This window comes from Nanorana parkeri, unplaced genomic scaffold (genome assembly GCF_000935625.1).
Source record: "Nanorana parkeri isolate BGI_ZX_2015 unplaced genomic scaffold, ASM93562v1 scaffold2675, whole genome shotgun sequence".
In the NCBI taxonomy this organism is placed as follows: Eukaryota; Metazoa; Chordata; class Amphibia; order Anura; family Dicroglossidae; genus Nanorana; species Nanorana parkeri.
This window is the reverse complement of record NW_017308943.1, coordinates 93895-115185: the sequence shown is the minus strand read 5'-3', so window position 1 is coordinate 115185 and position 21291 is coordinate 93895. Positions and strand designations below refer to the sequence as shown.

Below are 21291 nucleotides of genomic sequence, written 5' to 3'. Positions count from 1 at the left end.
ACGTCACTCGAGCTCCGACATTGCCGCTGATGCTGGCCGGGGACCCTGCTCTGAGGTAGGGATGTTACACAATGCACATGAGCAGATCCTCAGCCACACCCAGCTTGCTATAAAATCACCATAAATGGATCATTTTTCTATGTATTTTTTTTTCAATTTCAAAACATTTTTATTGGTTTTACATACTTGCGGGCTTTATTCTTTCTCTTCATTGAAGGTAAAGAACAAAATATAAACTTATAAAGCTGACCATACGCTGTTTTTTTGCCAAAGCTGTAGAGATCGTTTTACAATCACATAATTCTTTAACTGCAGGAGACCTACTAGGTGATTGAATGGTTTTACTGAAAGCCACTCTGATGAATCATTTGTGTATTCGCACCATCTGATTTTTTTCTGATTTTGTTGGTTTATCACACAATTTGCATCTTGATTGTTAGCTCACACACTGAAATTGCAAGTGATCCATCTTATGCACGGTATGTATGAATTACATATTGTCCTTTCATTTAGTATGATTGAACCTTACTGGTGTCACCAACACTGCCAGTTCATATTTTAGACTCTGATTATTATGATTATTGTTATACAGGATTTATATAGCTCCAACAGTTTGCGCAGCACTTTACAATATAAGGAAGATGTTACAATTACAATACAATTAAAGACAAGATGATAAGGAGGGCCCTGCCCAATCATACATCTCATTTATTTTGCTTAGGTTTCTGTGATCAGATTGAAGTGACTCAGACTCCGGAATATATCTTTGTGTCACCCCAGAGAGAGAGTATGACCCTGTCCTGTAAGACAAGCCAAAACCAGTTACACCAACATGGACTGGTACCATCAAAAGCCTGGGCAACCTCCAAAGACTATTATCTACCGGGTAAGTGACCGACCTGCTGGCATATCAGAGCGGATCAGTGGAGCTGGATCTGGAACCTCGTTTACACTGACGGTCCGAGAAATAAGAGAAGAAGATGCAGGAGATTATTACTGCATGCAGAACACTGCCTTACCACTCACACAGTGATACACAGCTATACAGAAACCTACTTCCTCTCCTACATGGAAATGTGACTATGATCACTATACTACTTTTCATGTACATGTTAAGAAGGTATCAACTCAAAGCAACAATGCAACTCAAAAGGAGACACCCAAATAAGAATAGTGTCAGAGAAAACATACAAATCTGTCACATTTGGTCCCTCATCTTTCCACTGGTGGCTTATGAGTAGGGATGAGTTCTAAATATATATTAAGACATTTCTGTGCTTACCTAAATTTAAATGCAAATAAGCCACCAAACATATGTTAATCTGGCCCTGAGTGTTCCAAGTCTGAAATAACTTGTTCATTCAAAGTTGGGTAAAGAAAGCCTTCAAGGGCCTTAAAGCCCACCTTTACCCCTGGAGTCGCCATTGCAGCCTTCAATGATGAAAGGTGACTTGTTGATGGTCATCAAAATGTATTACTACGGAGACACAAGCGTCATATAGCCAACGTTTCGGGCCACGCACGGTCCCTTCTTGTGTGAAGATGTAAACAGAGGAGGAGTGAATAAAAACGAGACGTGATACATGAATAATCAATTTATTTTTAGGGCAATGATGAAATATTAACTTTATTCAATTTTACTTTTCAATATTTTTTTTACAAAAAATACAACAGACAGACAATGACCAGATTGCCAAACGTAGTAGAAGAATCCATATAAAGGAAAGGCACAGAATGTATTCCTGCGACACAAATGTATACATCGCGACATCATCTGACATCCATATTATAATTCAATGGGCATTGCAAGTCATATTGTGACAAACTAGTTGTGGCGCAATGTAACAAAATGGAAAAGGAAGAAGGGAGGAAAGGAAGAGAAGAAAGGTGCGAGAAAACAAGAAAGGAGGAAAGACAATGAGAAACGTAGAAGAAGAGAAGAGAAGGAGAAGAGAGTGCGCCCCAGGGGTTCAGGACAACTCCACCACTCACAACCACTAATGAGAGCTAAAGAACCAATGGTCTGGTGGCACACATCACAGAACCCGTGGAACCCAAACTTTATTGGATTGTATTATAAATGATTGCCATTGTTATTGTACTGAATGATTTTAAAGGGGCAATGGGGACTATTGCAGGCATTCTTTTATCACTTTATCTTTCTTACCTGCTCTATACCATGCTCTCTCTCTTTCATAACATTACCAAAAGAAGTCCTCTCATTTGCATACTGTGCTGTTTTACATAAATGGTTCTTGACACTGTAGCTAAAAAAGAAAAAAGTTAACCTCGAAAACCAACAATCTGTGTGTGACAGTCGAAAAATCACAAGATCCTTTGTATCTGATCTGTATATTCTGCCTCTATATACAAGGTATATACACACAGCAAAACGTATTTATCAACCAAAAAGTCTCTAAAAGCATATTTCCACTAATGCCATATATGGAAAAATCATGCACATGATGCATATATAATGCTGCTTCACAGTTTAGACAAAAATGGTTAGCTCATGCATTTACATTCCTTCATTCATCAACACAAGCAACATAACATAGAGCTAATTTACACAACATCACCTTGCAATTCATGCACAACACACCTGCTGGGTGTGTACACACTACAAAGGTGTTTAGATTCCACCCATAGATCATGCTGGGATGGAACACACTACAGAGGTGTATACATGTTCGTGGTGTGTTTATAAGGTTAGTAAATCAACCCCATTGAATCAAACATTTCTTCTCTTCAGCCCCACGGCAATTTGAGATTTGTGAACTTTCTGGCGCAATCAATGAACACCCTGCAAATCAAATCACCCAAAACCTTCTGTAAAAATACTCAACATAAAAAAACTGGCCCAAACTCCTGGGCTCATTCCAGTTTTCTTTGCCTTTGATTCATGCTGTGTGATATTTGTTATATTGTTGTATGATTTCCAGAAAACATTCCTTCTTAGTGGCATACCTAGCATATCTTGCACCCTGGCTGGAACATTGCAGCGGCAGCAGCAGCAGCAGCAGCAGGGGGTGTTGAGTCTTTGGAGGTCATTGCTGGAAAAGACGCGAACATTGCAGAAAAAAACACCCACTGACCCGATGATTTTTTGCTTTATTATTTAAATGAGAGTTTTTATTTTAAGATACTATCAAAAACAAAAGTGAAATATGTGTATGTATATTTGACTCAGTATGAATGATCACAGGAATTATAGTTGATAGATGATTTTATACATGAGGTGGATGTGATATTCGGGTGATATTTGCATGTTTTCTGATTTACATATAGAAACTGTGAAGTATTTCCCCTTGTGGATTTCATGTGATATAATAAATAGCTTGTTGTGGCTGCAAACCATCTGTGTGTATGTGACAGCCCAGATACAAGATGGATTTTCTGACTTATCTGCTCTGTCTCTTTTACTTCTATATAGAATGTATGTGATTATTTTGTTGTTATTATTATTATTATTATTTTGTATGTGACCATGTTATAACTATAACTTACATGATTTTTTTCCGTTTCCCAAGCCTGCCACGGAGAGATTACAATGACTCAGACTCCGGAATATATCTCAGTGTCTCCAGGAGAGAATGTGGTGATACATTGTAAATCGAGTGCTACTGTTACTGGTGGCTCTGGTAGAAGTTATGTACACTGGTATCAGAAGAAACAAGATCAGCCCCTGACACCTATCTTATATCGGGCATTCAATCGTCAGTCTGGAGTCCCGGAGAGGTTCAGCGGCGGTAGATCGGGATCTCCATACAATGATTTCACTCTGACAATTAGTGGAGCTCTGGCAGAAGATGAAGCACATTATTACTGTCAGCAGGGTTGGGAAGCACCACACACAGTGATACAGAGCCGTACAAAAACCTCCTTCCTCTTTTATATTTTGCTGTGCAAATTAAAGTGGCATTAAAGTCAATCATTTTTTCCCCTCCCCCCAAAGTTAATGTCAGCACTTACCTTAAATCAGGGGTGCCCATAAGGTGATCGCGATCTACCAGTCGGTCTGGATCTGACAGCCAGCGCCTCTCTCTCCCCTCACTGCTCGGCCTTAGTTCTGTGAAAGCGGCTCGGCCCTCCGCCCCCCCGCGAGACTTCATCTCACTTCCTCTTCTGTTTACAGGGCTGGATGTAAAAAGAAATCTTGTCAATAACATACACGTCAACAACTAAAAAAAAAAACAGGGATTTTAACCATTCCTTACTCTATTCAAAGCAGGAAAAGTTTTAGCTTTAGATTTACTTTAAGCTGTGATGAAAACCCTCCTTAACCTCTAGAGGGACAGCCCAGAGGGCACCTGTACTCAGTACAGGTGACTTTCTGGCTAGGTGTCCATTTTCTGTGCCATACTCACCTTATTCACCTGCACACAAGTACGGTGTTTCCCTGAAAATAAGACACTGTCTTATATTTTTTTTTCTCAAAAAAGCACACTAGGTCTTCGGGGTAGGTCATATATATACAGGTGAAACTCGAATAATTAGAATATCGTGCAAAGTTCATTTATTTCACTAATGCAACTTAAAAGGTGAAACTAATATATGAGATAGACTCATTACATGCAAAGCAAGATAATTCAAGCCGTGATTTGTCATAATTGTGATGATTATGGCTTACAGCTCATGAAAACCCCAAGAACCCCAAATCCACAACCTCAATTATATATATATATATATATTTTTTAATGTACAACATTTTTTTTAAATGTACCAAACTGCTGAAAGATGAGTGCAAAAAGAAAGCTAGCTTTCTTTTTGCACTCATTTTTCAGCAGTTTGGTAACAGACCTGTGAATGAGTGCTTTCACTACAGTATGATTCCTTACAGGCGGAATGCATTTGGAATCACTCCGCCTGTGACGGGAGCCGGCGCTATGGAGGAAGCATCGGCCTATGCGGCTCTGCTCCCTCTGCTGCTGCCTCGCTTCCTCCGGGTTATGCTGGCTCAGCTGAATCTCTCCCACTTCTCCTGCTGCTCCTCAAGTTCCCCCTGATGTCACCACCGGCCACAACTAGGTCTTATTTTCGGGGAAACACGGTATATAGAACCACTGGAGGCACAGAATCATGCAACTGCTCTTTGCTTACGACTGTAACCTAAATAATGATATTGGAGATAACTTCTTGTTCAGAAGATCAGGCACATGAATTAATGTGGTAAAACAGTAAAAAAAAGTTGCAACGTCATCTCCTCATGAGTCGTTGGAAGTCATTAGTTGGTGTTTAGTTTTTAAAAAACAAGAGTTACCTTCAATAAAAAGTACACAATTTATTCTAAAACTTGTCCCATTTGTTATGATGCTAAAATAAATTTTTTGGCACAAAGCATGGCAGAGTTATTTATTAATGAACTAAAAGTATGTTTTGTAAAAAGTGGGTATTTTTTTATTTTGATGCAAAAACAAAGGAGGGGGAAAAACTTAAATTAAGCTTTACATATGAAAGGTTAAAAATAAATAAATAAATAAAACCCCTAAAAATGTTATGAGAATCAAACAACTTTAAGGTTCACACATTTTTCAACTAGAGTTTAATTGTAAAAATGTGTGAATCCTGTTTGAAAGTTGTGTAATTCATGTGTGAAATCATTTATAAATAGACCCTCTAAGTGGACAAGTAGAGGAAGGAGTTTGATTTAGAGAGTTAGAGGTGAGGGTTATAGCGGTTGAGTTGAAGTTAAAAGTGTGCACCTTTTCTATTATTATATTTGTAGGTACATTATATTGGGAGTGTCTCTATTATTAGCAGGTGAATCTAAAATCATTTCTAAATTTACTCATTGGTATCAGGAACAGAGATCAATGCTGGCCAATGCAAATGTTCATTTTGGGTTTAAAAACCTTCTTTGCCATTGCAAATTGCCCATGGGAATAAGATTGAGCATGTTAGGTCTTTCATAGAAGTCAATGGACAAATCATTGCAAATGTTATTGCCACCTAAAAATTGAGTGCTCAAATTGTTTTCACCATATTTCTACCCTCGAAACATCCCTGGTATTCGATATTTGAGCAGTGTGTGGCCCTGCTGGCCACGCTTCGTTTGATGAAAGTAGATTTTGCAAACAGCTTTTGTCGAAGGAGTCGGCCTGAAAATTGACTGCAGCCAATCATCGAATCAAACATTTCTTCTCATTCAACCCCATGGCAATTTACAATTTGTGAACTTTGCGGCACATTCAATGAACACCCGCAAATCGAACCTGGGCAGATTCACCCAAAACGTTTTGTAAATATACAAAACATAAAAAACGGGCCCAAACTCCTGAACTTATCCCAGTTTGTCCAACATCCCCAGCCTGCAATTTGCTTTTATTACCTTGTGATCTGTGGGAGTCAACAGGGTTGCTCTGTGATCGTTGCATGGAATCCATGTTTGGGATATACCTTGCTCCCTCGACTGATCTTTTTTTTAATACCCCCAAACATCAAAATTATTTTCAGTAGTGATCATGAAATTCAAAGTCATGCACCCTGGAGGTGGGTCCAGAACTAGTTGCTGGTGGGCAAACAACAGTATATGTAAGTGTGGTTGCAACCTTATGTCGAGTACTGAACTTAGCATATCAATCTACCCCACAGACATAAACTCAGAAACATTATTTCTGGTATACTTATCAACATTTTAAAATAGTTTTAAGTTTAGGGTATCAAGAAATTTTGCACACCACCAGGCATGGCCAAAAAAGTCAGTGACAGTAGGGCCCATCCATAATCCCCTTTATAATGGACATTGATCTCCCCAGACTGGTGGTCAGTGGCTGGCTGTAACAATAACCCCCCCAGCTTTGGTGGTCACGGGGCTGGCTGTAACAATAACGCCCTGAGCTTTAAGGTTATGGGGCTGGCTGCAACAATAACCCCCCCAGCTTTGGTGGTCATGGGGCTAGCTGTAAAAATAACCCCTTCAGCTTTGGTGGTCATGGGGCTGGCTGTAACAATAACCACCCCCTAATAATATGGTCCGTGGCTAGCTGGTACAATAACCCTCCAGCATTGGTGGTCTGAGGCTGCCTGGAACAATAACACCCCCAGACTTGTGGTTAGTGGCTGGCTGAAACAATAACCCCCTGAGCATTGGTGGCTGACGAAAGGAATAACTTCCCCCTTCCCCAGCATTGGTGGACAGTGGCTGTCCAGAACAATAACCACCACTGTTCTGGTGGTCAGTGACTGGCTAGAGCAAAAACCTCTCCAGTATTGGTGGTCAGTGGCTGGCTGAAGAAATACTGCTAGCATTGATTGTCAGTGGTTGGCTGGAACATAACCGCCCCCCCCCCCAAACTGGTGGACAGTGACTGGCACAATAACCTACCCAGCATTGATGGTCAGTGGCAGTCTGTAAAAATAAGCCCCCAGCCCAAGTGTTAGTGCTGCCCACAGAGTGTGTCCTTGACATCCCGACCCCACAAAAAGTGGGTTAAATGTTGCTGGGCATTGTTCAACCACAAAGACCAGTGGCAGCAGCTGGACGGAGTGTTGAGTCTTTGGGGGTCAGCGTAGAAGAGGATGTGAATATTACAGCAAAAACTGCTTTTTATGTTTTAAAATGTTCCGTCCAATTTATTTATTTATTTATTTTTAAAGGGGAGTTTAGTTTCAATATTCTATCAAAAACAAACATTTGCCTCAGTATGAATGATCACAGGAATTATAGTTGAGACACTTATGATGATTTTATACATGAGGTGGATGTGATATTCGGGTGATATTTGCATGTTTTCTGATTTACATATAGAAACTGTGAAGTATTTCCCCTTGTGGATTTCATGTGATATAATAAATAGCTTGTTGTGGCTGCAAACCATCTGTGTGTATGTGACAGCCCAGATACAAGATGGATTTTCTGACTTATCTGCTCTGTCTCTTTTACTTCTATATAGAATGTATGTGATTATTTTGTTGTTGTTATTATTATTATTATTATTATTTTGTATGTGACCATGTTATAACTATAACTTACATGATTTTTTTCCGTTTCCCAAGCCTGCCACGGAGAGATTACAATGACTCAGACTCCGGAATATATCTCAGTGTCTCCAGGAGAGAATGTGGTGATACATTGTAAATCGAGTGCTACTGTTACTGGTGGCTCTGGTACAAGTTATGTACACTGGTATCAGAAGAAACAAGATCATCCCCCAACACTTCTCATCTATGAGGCAATCAATCGTCAGTCTGGAGTCCCGGAGAGGTTCAGCGGCAGTAGATCGGGATCTCCATACAATGATTTCACTCTGACAATCAGTGGAGCTCTGGCAGAAGATGAAGCACATTATTACTGTCAGCAGGGTTGGGAAGCACCACACACAGTGATACAGAGCCGTACAAAAACCTCCTTCCTCTTTTATATTTTGCTGTGCAAATTAATTTCCCTTTTATATCACATTCAGAAAACAGTGTACTGAGATGATCCCATGTAAAGGTGCTGATTTACTCTGCTGTATTTAAGTAGGATTAATTGCTCAAAGTCTTATTCACATAACAGAGATATAAATGGCACTTTATCTGTCGTGACAACTGACAAGATATGATGCCTTACACACAACTTTCATATTTTGTATTATACAGAGATCCTTTCCCTGTGTTCCCCCCCCATTGCATTGTACATATAAACAATGTATCTTGATAACTGGTCATCTGCATGTGTGATAACCCAAAAGCATCCGGAAGGCTCTTCTGGCTCAACTGCTCTATGGGCTCAATTCACAAAGCTAACACACTATGATAAGAATCTTTATTATCTAAGGTCAAGGCATTGTTTTGGAGGTGAGGGGTTAAATCCCTTGTCAGGTCCACTGGTTTGATATACTGGTGACCACTGTCTCTGGGACCAAGGGTCACCGCACACGTTACAATCTGACCATACAATTTTTGTACAATCAATTTTAGATTTACCAAATCTATATAATAGGAGCACACACCTAATCCATCCAATCAATCTGCATCCAATCAGAAAGGCCATTGCACTACAGTTGTTGCTAGATCTAAAGGAGATTGTACAATCAGATTGTAATATGTGCTGTGAGCTTTAGGGCCCATTCGCACCATAGCGTTGCATTAATCGCATGATACTGTGTTTATTTAGCGCATGCTATTGCACGATTGCACCTAGCATGCATTACTGTGTACTAGGTGTGCTGCATGCCATTCATTTGAATGGTACCCAAATGCACCTTCTGGCCATCATGCACTGCACTGCAATGTGTTATTCTGCAATACTGTGCATGTATTACTTTTTAAAACCACAACGCATAGTATTGTGGTACAGGGTACTGCGCTGCATCACAAGGCTGCTAGGAGGTGCATTGGGGTGCTATTCAAATAAATGGCAATGCACTTAGCTCAGTGTGAATGGGCTCTAGATGTGAGGGAAATTCCAAAAGTTCGAGTTGTCACCAGAACAGGAATAGAAGGCAACTCTTCCAATGGGGACAACTGCACCAATGACAGCTGTGTAAGAGAAGGATTTCCCTGACTTTGGAGAGATTTCATCTCACTTCTTGTTCTGTTTACAGGTTTGGATAAGAAGAGATATCTTGTCAATAAGATACACATGGCAACAAAAAATAAAGGGGGAAAAAATAGGGATTTAAACTGCTCCTTACTGTATTTAAAATGGAAAACGTTTTAGCTTTAGATACAGTGAGGGGAATTTATCAAAACTGGAACAGACAAAATCTGGAGCAGATTTGCACAGCAACCAATCAGCTTCTCTGTCTCATTTTCAAATCTTAGCTGAGCAAACTGAAGAGAGATGCTGATTGGTTGTCATAGGCAACTGATCCAGATTTAGCATCAGTAACTCCTGAATGGGATTGGTTATATAGTTACATAGTATTTGAGGTTGAATAATGCCACAGGTCCATCAAGTTCGACCTGTGTGTGTCTGTGTGTGTTTGTGCATGTGTGTGTGCCGAACAGCCGCCTCCTTGCTGATTGGCCGGGAGGCGGGTCACTACTCCTGATTGGCCGAGAAACTGGCTCGATGCTGATTGGCTGGGAAGCCGGTTTCCCAGCCAATCACAATCGAGCTGGTCAAACAACATGGAACCGGCTTCCCTGGCAATCAGGAAGCCGGGCAGCATGTCACTATAGGAAGCCGGCTCCATGTCAGCGGGAGCACCGGTACCGGAAAGCAAAATTTCAATACTTGTACTCGATACCGAAAAACCAGTATCGGTGCATCCTTATTGAAGGAATGAGCATGGAGCGGTGGCTACTTTACAAAACACCCAGGGACCATGGGGAACAAAGTAGCCCCCCTCCAGAAAGAAGGACAGCGTCAGCGCCAATTCAGAGATGATTGGAGGATCTACAGCCGAGTGATACACAAATAAGATACATTTTTGTTAATAGTTTGGGTACTTGAATGTATTTTTAAGATTTCACTCCTGAGTTTAATGTCACTATAAAGTACAATGAAACTCTAATTTGTTTTGCATATAACTACTGCTAGCAAGCCGTAGATACATGCAAAAACATTTAAAAAAATAAAAAAGTTACCAAAAAGGTAATTACTTACCTGTGTCTCTGACGCTCGCTGCCCCCTGAAGATCTGAAGCTTCTTGAGCGGCCGTGCAGTATGATGGGACAGGCACATGCGCAGTGGAGGTCTTCGGCAGGGAAAAGAGGAGAGACACAATGCAGGTGAATGCATGCAGCCTGGAATGTGCACATCGAGCAGACACCGTGGGACACCAGGAGTCTGCGCTGGATCAGTGACCAGCACTAGCGCTGGATGAATTGCTGAATACAAGTGGAAGGAAGAAGATGATCGGATGAAAAGGCACCATTTAAGGTAATTCCTCGAAGAAGCATGGGGGAATGAAGGCATTTGTGACTTTATTGTCAATTTAAGCCTGCCTTCATTTCCTGTCTAAATGACCTCTATCATTCATCAGTCACTTCTTCCCCTGATCCGTACTGGCATTGGCTTCCCTCTCACAGCTATTAGCTTCTGGCATCAATCATTTTCTTCCTGAGCTTTATATGAAAGAATACATCCCCAGCATCCCTTTAGATGCACCTGCAATCAGTCCACTGGTCAGCAGATTGGATAGCTAAAGTCTGCAGCACCCAGTGGCCAGAAGAAGTAACAGGCATGTCTAATGGGATCCCATGGATGAGCTCTTTCATATAATTCTTTTGATATAGATCCGAGGCAGAATGCTGTGACCTTTACAGGAGCCTGATGACCCCTGCCAGCAAAGAGCATCAGACAGATCCAGTGATGACATTAATGAGTCTCAATACTGGTGTTATTTTTTTTTAAACAATGTGATTGAAAAATGTTAATTTCATGTTGATCAGGGGGAGTGGGAACCATGGGAACATTACACTTGAGCTTTAAGATGACTTTTTCTCTGAAACGAAAATATTTGCCAGTGGTATTTGCATGTGTCATGTGTTATAAACAGTTTGTCTTTAAAGCCAGGGATCTGTGTGTGAGACAGTTCAGAGATATCAACATGGTTCCTCTGACATGTATGCTCAGTGTCTTCTATCTCTATATACAAGGTACAGAGTTATTTCATTGTCACCAGATGTCATTAATGTGGTCTGTACATCAATCTTATAATATTTGTATTGTAGCTAATGAAATTCTTTTCTGTCTTCATAGTCTCTTGTGGACTGAGTGTGCCGACTCAGACTCCGGAATCTATCTCAGTTCCTGCAGAAGAGACTGTGGTATTACATTGTATACCGAGTTCTGCTATTACTAACTCAGATGGTAGGAGCAACCTACAATGGTATCAGAAGAAAGCAGATCAGCCTCCAAAACTTCTTATCTATCATGCAATCAAACGTCAGTCTGGAGTCCCGGAGAGGTTCAGTGGCGGTAGATCGGGACCTCCGTACAGTGATTTCACTCTGACAATCAATGGGGCTCTGGCAGAAGATGAGGCACATTATTACTGTCACCAGGGTGATGAGTGGCCTCTCACACAGTGATATTTTTAGGAACTACAAAGAACCTCCCATGCAACAATGTAGTCAGGGCCGGATTTACTCTCTCGGCTGACTCAAGGCCAGGTTCCTCAATGCGCCCCCTATATGCAGGCTGCATACAAGTGATCTCAGAGATATCACTGAGATCACTTGTACAAAACAAGCAGCAGCTTCCCCCCTGTACATTACAAGCAGGGCTAAATGTAGAAAACAACTACCCGCCTGGTGCCCAGAACTGCATGTCCGAGGCGTCGGGAGATGGCATTTCCACACCCCTGCTGCCCCAAGGCTGGGTCTCGGTTGGCCTTGTGGGAAATCCGGCCCTGATCGTAGTGGCTCCTAATTTTATACAATTGTCTACAAGAGTGTTTCTTTACATTTTTATGGAGCCTGACAAAAGATAAGATTTCTGATTTCAGTTCTTAGAATGAATATTAGTGCTACATTTATACTCTAGGGACCTAAAAAATGAATTATTGAGATGCTAATAGAGAGATCCTGAAATATAGGATGAGCTAACATGGGTACAGACTGATGTGACGTGTCATTATTCAGTCCCTTCTAAAACTAGGCACGCGGAATACATAAAAAACGCACAATGCGCTTGTGGTTCTATTACTTGTTAATGGCACCCCTAAATTATGATGTCTGAGATATTTATGTGACTGTTGTTCCTGTGTAGTCGAGGACTGTTCACATTGCTGTACCAGGACTGCATTATTTTTGTGCGGACATACCACCTCCAGTTATGCCTATGTGCAAAATGCATATACTTATGTAACTTCAGAAATGGTGCCGAATGTTCTCTTGTAGTAATTGTAGTCTCTTGTAGTCTTGTTGTAATTGTAAATGTCTGTTTGTTTTATTCTTTTACAAATGCAAACCAATAAAAATTTATTTGATAATAATGGCACCCCAAACGCGGCCAGGAAAACACGCTTGTTCCCCACACTTTAAAATGCGCAGGGAAAAAAAACCACAGAACACATGTTGAGATTTTGTCACATGAGCGGCTTTTCCCACGTTTGACGCGCATGTGGTACCCATTGAAATCAATGGGGACAAGCATCAGACGTGGGAAAGAAACGCAGAGGGACATGCACAAATGCACACAACACTAATATGCATTCCCACTATGCCTAGGTGTGACATTAGGGTGTTTTGGAGATTGGTTCAGTGGTATCTTCAGTTGGTTTAAAAAGGTTGGCATGCTTATTTGATTTGATTGCTTATACTTGTTCTTTACCTTGCAGTTAAGCTTCTGATGTGCCTGGTGTCCAGAATGTATACTACTACGGTATTGTCCCCTACAAAAGTTTAAAAATGATTTCTGAAAAGTAATGATCCAGAGACTTGTGTGTAACTAAGACTTGCTTTATTCACTCCAACCCGAGGGAATGGACCTCCTGATGGAGAAGACTGGAGGTTCCCTGGCCATTTGGGAGATGCTCTGAATCTCCCTACCCGGAAATACCTTGGGATAATCTAAGAGACTTTGTTAGGAGTGATGATATCATCAAAAAAGGAGGAGTTCCCAAAGATATTATGGACACCCAGAGCGCTCAGTTGGAGCACCACTTTAACTTATATCAACTTTCCACACACTTCATTCTAAATTGTGTATGTTCTCTCGTTGTATCCTTGGTTTGGGAACTTGTGGTTTCGTTTAGGCTTTATCTTGCCGATATTCATTATTTTGTGCCAAGCACAGGTAACATTGGTTTTTAAACAATTTTCACATGATGTTGATTTCACAGTATGTCTAATACATATATTAATGAGTAGTTAACACGGAGAAACGCCTAGAATACATTATTAATGATTATGGCAATGTTGTTCATCCTAATAAAGTAGAAACTGCTATACAGACGCTCTTGTGTCCACGTCAGTTTCTCTAGCATTATGCTATATGGGTGCACCTTAACCTTTCTCTTCTAGGATGAGTGCGGTATCGAATGCTATATGGGTGCACCTTAACCTTTCTCTTCTAGGATGAGTGCGGTATTGAATGCTATATGGGTTCACCTTAACCTTTCTCTTCTAGGATAAGTGTGGTATCACATTTAATTCTGTCCAGGGGCATTACTAGAAATCACAGGGCCCCATAGCAAAATTTTGTATGGGGCCCTGTGATTTCTGGTTACTCCCACCTGATAGCCCACACAGCCTCCATGAGGTGCACCCTGCAGAGCCCACCATAGACTCTCTATGGTGGGCCCTGCAGGGTCTCCGTTAGGCGGTCAAGCCCTCTTACCTGTCAGCCCGATCCTCTGTCCGCCTTCTTCTCCTCCATAGTCGCTGGTGGGCCCTGCCTCCTCCGTCACTGGGCCTCGCCTCCTCCGTCACTGGGCCCCGCCTCCTCCATTGCTGCCCATGACGGGCCCAGCCTCCTCCCCCGAAGCTGCTGGCTGTCACCAACTCAGCAGCTGCTGTGAGAAGGAACGCGCCACTGCACACATCACTGACAGGTTGTTTAGTGTTATCAGTGATTAATGGGCCTAAAATTATTGCTCTCCCTGCGACGCTCGCGACGATATGTAACATGGCGGCGTAATGGGCGCAATCGTCGTTTTCGCACGTATGCGCACCCGACATCTGTTTGCATGCGTGTATGTATGGGGGGGGGGGGGCTTTTAAAAACATTTTTTTGTAAATTATTTTTTATGTGTAACTTTAAATTTTTTTGGGGGGAAACTTTAATTTTTTTTTTTCCACTTAACTTCATTGCTATCACATAGGGGGCTAAGAAAACCCACCTATGTGATAGCAAAGGGGGCTCCAAGACACAGAATATACAGGTACGTAAGCGGCGATTGTGCCACACATGTTAGGCATCAACATGAACGTCGGCGTGAAAGCAATAATTCGCTGTTAACTCTAAAGTGATGAGCAGTAAAAGCTTTTTAAAGTGTTGCCTATGGACAATTTTAAGTGTTTCATCATTGCACGGGTGTGCACAATTCCGAGGCTTGACATGTATGGTATCTATTTACATGTCCTGACCCCAATGTACACCTCACACACACATGTCCCTCTTCCCACTGCCAAACCACCAAGCCCCTGTGCAAGAAAAAATAAGAAAATTAAGATCTCTTAAGGATTTATAGAGTGGTTATGCTCAACTGCCAACCCACCAACATGTAGAAGTGTGAACACTGGAGGGTGCTGGGTTACAGCAGAGTGAATAGTCACAGCCTGAAGGATGCAGAACTATTATCTGTTATTGAGAGGTTTAAAGTAATATTAAACTCTCAAACATTTTTTTCTAATAGTGAATTAAGATCAAACAAATACATCGCCCAGCAAGCTATTTCTTTATATTTTTGGCCACACACTTACAATCGTCATGTTTCAGAACAGCCCCAACTCCCTCAGCTCAGCTTCCCTGAACTTCCTGTCCAGTGCAAGAACATGAGGGACAGAGCTGTCTCTGGCAGATGTCCATCTACTAGGAGAAGGATAGAGGAGCAGGGAGTGGATTGCCTTGCTGTGTCTGTGTGTTTGTGGATAGTATAAGAGAAAGGTCACCAGCACACCAAATTTCCTAAAGGATCATCAATCGTGGGTTTATTGAAGACTCATGTCAAATACACAAGAGCTTTTGGGGCCACACAGGGTCCCTTCATCATTTATTTGGTGACTAGGGATGAGCCGAACACCCCCGTGTTCGGTTCTAACTCGAACTTTCGAACATGGAAAAAGTTCTAATTCGAACTTAGAACTCAATGCAAGTCTATGGGGGTGTATGGGGATCCCAAAAAGTGTATGGGGATCCGGGTACTGCCCTGGGGGACATGTATCAATGAAAAAAACACTTTTAAAAAATAAATTTTTTAAAGCAGCAGTGATTTAACATCACTTAAAATGAAACATTAAAAATAAAAAATTTCTTTATATATGGTGCCTGGGGGGTCCCCTTTCACTGACCGTAAAGTGGCGCATCTGTATGATGTATAGAACCTGCTGAAGCAAAAATGACATTTATATACATTTTATTGATATTTATATAGAACTCTAATATATACAGAAGTCTGATATATATATATATATATATAAACTAAGACCGTAAAGTGGCGCATCTGTATGATGTATAGAACCTGCTGAAGCAAAAATGACATTTATATACATTTTATTGATATTTATATAGAACTCTAATATATACAGAAGTCTGATATATATATATATATATATCAGACTTCTGTAGAGCAGACTTCTGTATATATTAGAGTTCTATATAAATATCAATAAAATGTATATAAATGTAATTTTTGCTTCAGCAGGTTCTATACATCATACAGATGCGCCACTTTACAACTCAAAAAAGTAAATGTAAAGCATGACGTGTAGTTCCCTGCAAAAACTATATCAGGCACTTATCCTAGATAGGGGTCTGATATTGATTTTAAGGGAGAACTAATGTAAAAAAAAATAAAAAATGATTTGAAGTCCCCCATTTCACATCAGAAGCCCCCCTACCGTCAGGAGCCCCCCTTATAATCATCACCACACTGCGACTGCGGCAACCTTGCAGAGGGTGGGAAGTGGAGCAGGTACAGACAGAAGTGGACTTCTGTACTCTTCTGAATGCTTAGAGAGGTCCTAAATGCTACCAATGATGGATTAGCATCATGCATTTTCATGCTGCTGTGGGCTCGCCTGAACCATGGAAATGCATGCGTAGCGGACCATTGTCATTTCCTTTTTAAGATCAATGCCGCTTTAAGACTGTATGTTGCTACAGAGACTTGATTGGCTCAGCTCTCAGCGGTACTAAAGTGCTTGTGGGAGTTGCAGTTTCAACACAGGAAGAGACAATGAAAGTTATGATGCACTGGACTACAAGACCCAGGAGACTTTGTGATCTGGAAGGAAAAGGGGACTGAGTCTTCTCTCAGTGGCTGGATGTATTGTGAAGTGTTGCCTGCTAGTCATCTCAGGGGAGAGATAAAACCTGGGGTGTTTGCAGATGATCACTGTCTGCTGAACAGTATCTGTGATTCCAGAGTCTTGAGACTGCCTGCTCTCCTACAGAGGGATCCTGCTGAAAGATTCTTCTACAGTGTGGGAAATGCTCCATGAACTGGTGAGCGGTTCCAGTGACTGCTGTATCAGAAAGAGACCCTGCTATCCCTTTCCTGAGTGATTGGATTCTACAAAAACGTGTTGCAAGCATCGCTACTACTATGTGTGGCACAAGCTGCTGCTGCTGGAACCTGGAAAGCTGTTGACTGGAGAGTAGAAACCACCTCCTTTCACCAAACGGGAGCCACAATCCAAACTGCAAGAGTGGCGAGAGGCCATTGGCCACTGTGATATTGTGTCTAAACCATCTGTACAAGCAGAACTTGGGCCGATGGCTAGCCTAGTTAAATACCACTGGCCAGTAGGTTTAAGACCCAGGTCTGTTTGAACTGAGACTTTGCCTTCACAGTTTGCTGTGTGCTGACATTAGTCAGTTCAGTGTTGTTTGCATATGCAGATAGGCAGCAACTGCTAAGATTTATCTGCATATTTAAAGTGCTTCTATTCATTTATTGGATAGTACATTATTTGTTTAGTAAAAACTCTTACAAAACCTCACAAGGTGTGCTGGTGTGCTGTGGATCCATTACCTGAGGTCTATCACAGAGGTGATACAGAAGTAGCCGTATATTCCAGCGGCTCCTTCGGGGGAGAGCGCTACACATGGTTACCCTGAGAAAATTTGAGGCCAGCTGCAGATGAAGTCTTTGGTCAGGAGATTCTGGTGGCTGAAGACAAGGCCACCCCACTGTAGGAGCAGTGCTACAAAGTCTGCATACACAATGTCCCCCCACAGTGACTTGGACTTACACAAACTGCGTACCTTTGTGCTCGTCGCTGGTGGCCTGCACAACAGACTCAACAGTGGAGAAACCAGCATCAGGCAGCATCTCTCTAAGAACAAGAGGGAGAGAGGAGCTGACATTTATATTCCCTGGAAGCCCAGAAATTGTGGGGAGTGGAGTTCAAGGAGCCCAAACGGGAAATTGAGCAAAGGTGCACTCCACTACACTTCTATGGGGTCTATTCACAAAGCTGCCGAGGGCAGCCGAGTGAATGACCGATCAGAAGTGAAGTGAGCCGAACACTGTTCGGCTATTCACTTCAGGCTGGTACAGCTGATTTCAGCCGTATATCTGGTATGGATCCATAAATATTGTAGACATTTTACTAACCATCTACATTTCAGGGTTTCATTTTTGCCATGTGACTATGATAACAGTGATTACAGTTCTAAACACAGAAAAAAAAAACTTTTTCTATATATTTTCAACTTCTTCAGTTAGCTTTTTGCATTTTAAAGCAAATTAGTATTTACTAAAGCAAAAATCTAGATCAACAATGTTTTACATCGTTAATGCAGTCAGTAATAGAAGTCACCAGCAGTCGATAATATGTGTAAAGATGTATAAGCACTTTTATTGAATTGTCACAAGTGTCATAGAGCCAAAGTTTTGGGGCCACGTAGGGTCCCTTCTTCAGGGCGACATAGTGACAGGCCCGAAATGTTGGCTTTATGACATTTGTGACAATTCAATAAAAGTGCTTATACTTCTTGCACATATTATCGAGTGCTGGTGACTTTTATTACTGACTGAATCTCACACGGCGCCATCCGTGTTGTCACTTCAAGCACCAAACTTCATGAGGGTCTACAGGCTGTATGGAGTGCAGGTGACTATTTGATATTTGTTACATCTTTAATGCAGACTCCTATAATCTGATGTTCTGTAAATATTAGGAATAGGCCTTCATAGTAGGAAAAGATTGAATGTATATCGAATTGATATTGCCCGTTATTGTTTCTTCTTGAGAAGAATTGGTAGTGTGCATATCTCTCCTATAAGCTGCTAAAAGGAGATCATTAAATAGAACCAAGGACTCACAGTCCTTGTACACACAAAATATCCCTTAAAGGAGAACTATGAGGTGAGTGCTTTTCACTCACCTCATAGTTCTAGCCGACCTGTGACAATGAGACTGTCACAGGTCGGCTCAGTAGATCAGGAGGTGAGCGAACACATACCGGCATTCACTCCCCTCTCGATCCTGTCACGGTTCTCTGCCGTGACAGGGGAGGGGCTGGATTCCCCGCTCCGATCCGCCAGCGATGACTGGCGGAACGGACGGGGGAGGGGGCGGGTACAGCTGGTTCTGCCTCTAGATAGGCAGAGCCAGCTGTCAGTCACGCAGCTGGGCAGATCCCGGCACAATTGTCGGGATCCGCTTCAGCTGCGGCGTTTCAGTCGCGGTATACTGAGCCTAGGGTGACAGGAGGACGCTAGTTTATGTGCTCCCGTTACCCTAAGGAGAACTATGGGGAAAAGCCTTAACCCCATAGTTCTCCTTTAAAGTGGACCTTTACCCATATCTTTAAAATAATAACAAACACACCTTTTTAGAAATGTTTGGTAATGACAATCTACAAACACATACTTCTAGATAATTGCCGGCTTTGTATTCTTTGCATTCCTTGTTTCTCTTTTCTTCCCCAGTCTTCTGGCAGTGGCCATGTTTACTAAGGGCAGATTACTAGCTCTCCTTTTGCTTCCTGAATTTCTGGCACATGTGACTAGGACATGTGGCTATGACATGTGACCATGCACATCATCTCAGGGGAGGAGAATTCCTTTCCCCGAGATCTCTGATGAGATTTCCCAGCAATGCTCTGCTGATGACAAGGCAATCCCAGTGTGCATTTCATTGGCAAACTGAAGTCATTTTGCACATTTAAAGCAGGAAGTGAATGCTCTGCAAGTGTAAGTATTTCATAATCACAGCATTTTACACCTGACCTGTTTATATTATTATTCATCATCATACATAGAGGGATGAATAAGTTGAATTTGATTTTTAAGTGTAAAGGTCCGCTTCAACTATTGTGCCACAAGCAGAAATCTCACAGACTGTAAGAACTTACCTCAGCAATCCCAGGCCTCTCACGGTTGTATCCTTGGCTGTGTAATCTGTCACCCAGAGAGAGCAGTCAGTGTGTCTCCTATGTTCTCTGGCTCCAGTGGCTGCTGCTCAGTACCTAGCCACCTATGTAGACTTCCTAGATCCTGTGATGTGCTGAGCATGTATGAGCACACTGAACCGCCTCTTAAAGAGACAACGTGCATTTCTCCAAGCAAGTCTCTAAAGTGGTCCGCTTCCTGCTTGACATCAGCAGAGCACCAATGGGTATAAATTCAATCCCTGACCCTTCGCTGCCTGCCCTGACTCCTGTTCCGATTACCGACTACGAATTTGGATTACGATTTGGCTATGGTGTTCATGGACTTTACTTGTGCTGGTTATCACTGCGTAAGAGATTGTGCGTTTATACTAGGGTTGCCACCTTTTCTTCAAGCAAAACCCGAACACTCTAGCGACGCGCAGACATTTTTAGTCGTGGCTTATTCATATGTAAATAGCGCCACCCATTCATAGGTAAATATCACAGCCGAGACTGTACAGTGGGGGGCCAGTAGCCTCTATCTTAATTTTGGTTGGCCCTGTCTGCCTGACATCTTGTGTCCGGGTTTCTGCTGCCATGAAACCCGGACACAGCATTCAAAACCCGGGCTGTCCGGGTGAATCCTGGACAGGTGGCAACCCTAGTTTATACCAGTCTACTTGCGTAGAGGTACCTTTAGTACTGGCGAGTCTCCCTGCATCTGGGCTCCTACTCAACCGCACCTGATACAGACACACATAAACCTCAGCAGAAAGGATCACTTTTTTAATAAATTGAAACTATTCCATTACATATGGGTTCCTACACACACTCAGCTTTATTGAAGCAGTTGGAGTCAACATAGCAACCTACAACTGTTGATATGATGAATACTTTGGTTAGAAATCTGTAACATTTAATATAGCATTGCAGGGATCAGAAGAACCATGCAATGTACAATGTAGGTTATAGGGTTCAGGTTTCCTGAGTATACAAAGTGTAAAATAGTATGTGCAGCACAGTGGAATGTCGTGTATAGTGGTCCACACTATGTAATACACAACAATGAGTAAGCAGTGCAGTGTACAGGACTATGAAAAATACAACATGGCATATAGTATTTTGCAAAGTACAACATGGTGTATGGGGTACAGCATTGAGCACTATATTACCTACAAAATAGCCTATATCCTGCAGTGGTCACGTCCAATGATATATAAAATGGCATATGGCTTGCATCAACCAGGACTATGTTACAACAACATGGTGTATAGAATGCAGCAGTCAGGTTCATCTAACACATAACATAGCACATAGAATAAATAGTTCAGCACTATGCAACATGTAACATAATGTATAAAGTGACAGGA

General features: G+C 41.8%; 1 gene segment (V, D, J or C); it reads left to right on the top strand.

The window, feature by feature from the left end:
- Window positions 1–8015: 8015 nt before the first annotated feature.
- LOC108802134 lies at window positions 8016–8417 on the top strand. The segment is given in 1 exon segment: window positions 8016–8417. A coding segment is annotated over 1 exon segment (402 nt).
- The last annotated feature ends 12874 nt before the right edge of the window (window positions 8418–21291 follow it).